At 76.1% G+C, this 2,360-nt stretch overlaps 1 protein-coding gene across 1 annotated transcript in view; it reads right to left on the bottom strand.

Annotated features, from left to right (window-relative positions):
- Positions 1-733: 733 nt before the first annotated feature.
- The window catches only part of EHBP1L1 (EH domain binding protein 1 like 1), a 19,978-nt gene continuing 18,351 nt past the window's right edge, over positions 734-2,360 (bottom strand). The window contains 1 exon segment of the mRNA XM_064437473.1: positions 734-741. Coding sequence (XP_064293543.1) covers positions 734-741 — 8 coding nt within the window.

Here is a 2,360-nt window from a genome sequence, read left to right as displayed (position 1 = left end):
GCCCCCCCCCCCCCGGGGGGTCCCAGGCGTCCGGGCCCGCCGTGTGTCCCCCCCCCCCGCCTTCCCCGGCGCTGGAAGAGGACCCGGGCATCCGGGCTCTTCCCCTCCCCCCCCCCCCCCCCCCCCCCCCAATTCCGGGAGCGGCCCCAGGCGCCCGGGCTCCCCGCCCACCCTCCCCCGCCCCGGCGGGAGCCCGCGCCCCCCCCCGCCCCCCCCTTCCGCCCAGCGCCGGCGGCGTCCGGAGCCCGACGGGGGAACCCAGGCGACCGGCGGGGCTCCCCGCCCCCCCCCGGCCCTCCCCGCAGCGACCCTCGGGGCACCCCGGCCTCCGCCAGACCCCCCCCGGAGGGCACCCAGGCCTCCGGCGGGGGGGACCCCCGGCCTCCGCCACCCCCCAGGGGGGACCCCGGCCTCGGAGGGGGGTCTTGGGGAGGGCGGGGGGCGAGAAGCCTGGCCTAGAGGGGACCCAGGCGTCCGGGAGCCCCCCCGAATAGGGGGACCCCAGGCGCCTGGAACCCCCCTCCCACTGAAAAGGGGACTCGGGCGTCTGGAACCCCCCCCAAAAGGGGACCCAGAGGCCCGGGACCCCCCCCAAAAGGGGACCTAGAGGTCTGGGAGCCCCCCCAAAAGGGGACCCAGAGGTCCGGGACCCCCCCCTCAAAAAGGGGACTCGGGCGTCTGGAACCCCCCCAAAAGGGGACCCAGAGGCCCGGGACCCCCCCCAAAAGGGGACTCAGGCGTCTGGGAGCCCACCCAAAAGGGGACTCAGGCGTCTGGGAGCCCCCCAAAAGGGGACCCGGAGGCCCGGGACCCCCCCCAAAAGGGGACTCAGGCGTCTGGGACCCCCCCAAAAGGGGACCCAGAGGCCCGGGACCCCCCCCAAAAGGGGGCCCCGGCGCCCGGCCGCAGCCGAGCCCCCCCGAGCCCCCCGCCCCGCGTCGCGCGAGGGCCCGGGGGGGGGGGTGGTGGGTGGGTGGGGGGCGGCGCGATGGGGCTCCGCTGGGGGGGTCTCTGGGTGGCGCTGGGGGCGCTGGCGGCGCTGGGGGGGCGCGGGGGGGGCGCGGCGGTGGCTCGGGAGCGCTTCAAGGTGGTCTTCGCGCCCCTCATCTGCCGGCGGACGTGCGTGAAGGGCCTGTGCCGCGACTCGTGCCGCGCCGGCTCCAACATGACGCTCATCGGCGAGAACGGGCACGCGGCCGACACCCTCACCGGCTCCGGCTTCCGCGTCGGTGAGCCCGGACCCACGGACGCCCGGACCCACGGACGCGCGGCGGGGGCGATGGGGGCGGCGGGCCGCGGGGATGGGGGGCGCGCGTGGGACAGACGTGGGGCGGGGATGGGGTGGGATGGGGATGGGGGACGCGGGTGGGACAGACGTGGGGCGGGGATGGGGTGGGATGGGGATGGGGGACACGGGTGGGGACAGACGTGGGATGGGGGACAGACGGACGTGGGGATGGGGGACGCGGGTGGGACAGACGTGGGACGGGGGACAGACGGGACGTGGGGATCGGGGGGCGCGGGTGGGACAGACGTGGGACGGGGGACAGACGGACGTGGGGATGGGGGGCGCGGGTGGGACAGACGTGGGACGGGGGACAGACGGACGCGGGGATGGGGGACGCGGGTGGGACAGACGTGGGGCGGGGATGGGGTGGGATGGGGACAGATGGACACGGGTGGGACAGACGGACGCGGGGATGGGGTGGGATGGGGATGCGGGGCGCGGGTGGGACAGACGTGGGACAGGGATGGGGTGGGATGGGGACAGATGGACACGGGTGGGGACAGACGTGGGATGGGGGACAGACGGACGCGGGGATGGGGACGCGGGTGGGACAGAACGTGGGAACGGGGGGACAGACGGACGCGGGGATGGGGGACACGGGTGGGACAGACGTGGGATGGGGGACAGACGGACGCGGGGATGGGGAACGCGGGGTGGGACAGACGTGGGACGGGGGACAGACGGACGCGGGGATGGGGAACGCGGGTGGGACAGACGTGGGATGGGGGACAGACGGACGTGGGGATGGGGGGCGCGGGTGGGACAGACGTGGGGCGGGGATGGGGTGGGATGGGGGACAGATGGACACGGGTGGGACAGACGGACGCGGGGATGGGGTGGGATGGGGATGGGGGACGCGGGTGGGACAGACAGATGGGGACAGACGGACAAAGGTGTGGGGGACATGGGTGGGACAGACATGGGACGGGGGACAGACGGACGCGGGGATGGGGAACGCGGGTGGGACAGACGTGGGATGGGGGACAGACGGACGCGGGGATGGGGGACGCGGGTGGGACAGACGTGGGATGGGGGACAGACGGACGCGGGGATGGGGGGCGCGGGTGGGACA

Source organism: Phalacrocorax carbo, chromosome 32 (genome assembly GCF_963921805.1).
Source record: "Phalacrocorax carbo chromosome 32, bPhaCar2.1, whole genome shotgun sequence".
NCBI classification, from domain to species: domain Eukaryota; kingdom Metazoa; phylum Chordata; class Aves; order Suliformes; family Phalacrocoracidae; genus Phalacrocorax; species Phalacrocorax carbo.
Note: the sequence above shows the minus strand (reverse complement) of the source record. Positions and strands in the feature narration are given on the sequence as shown.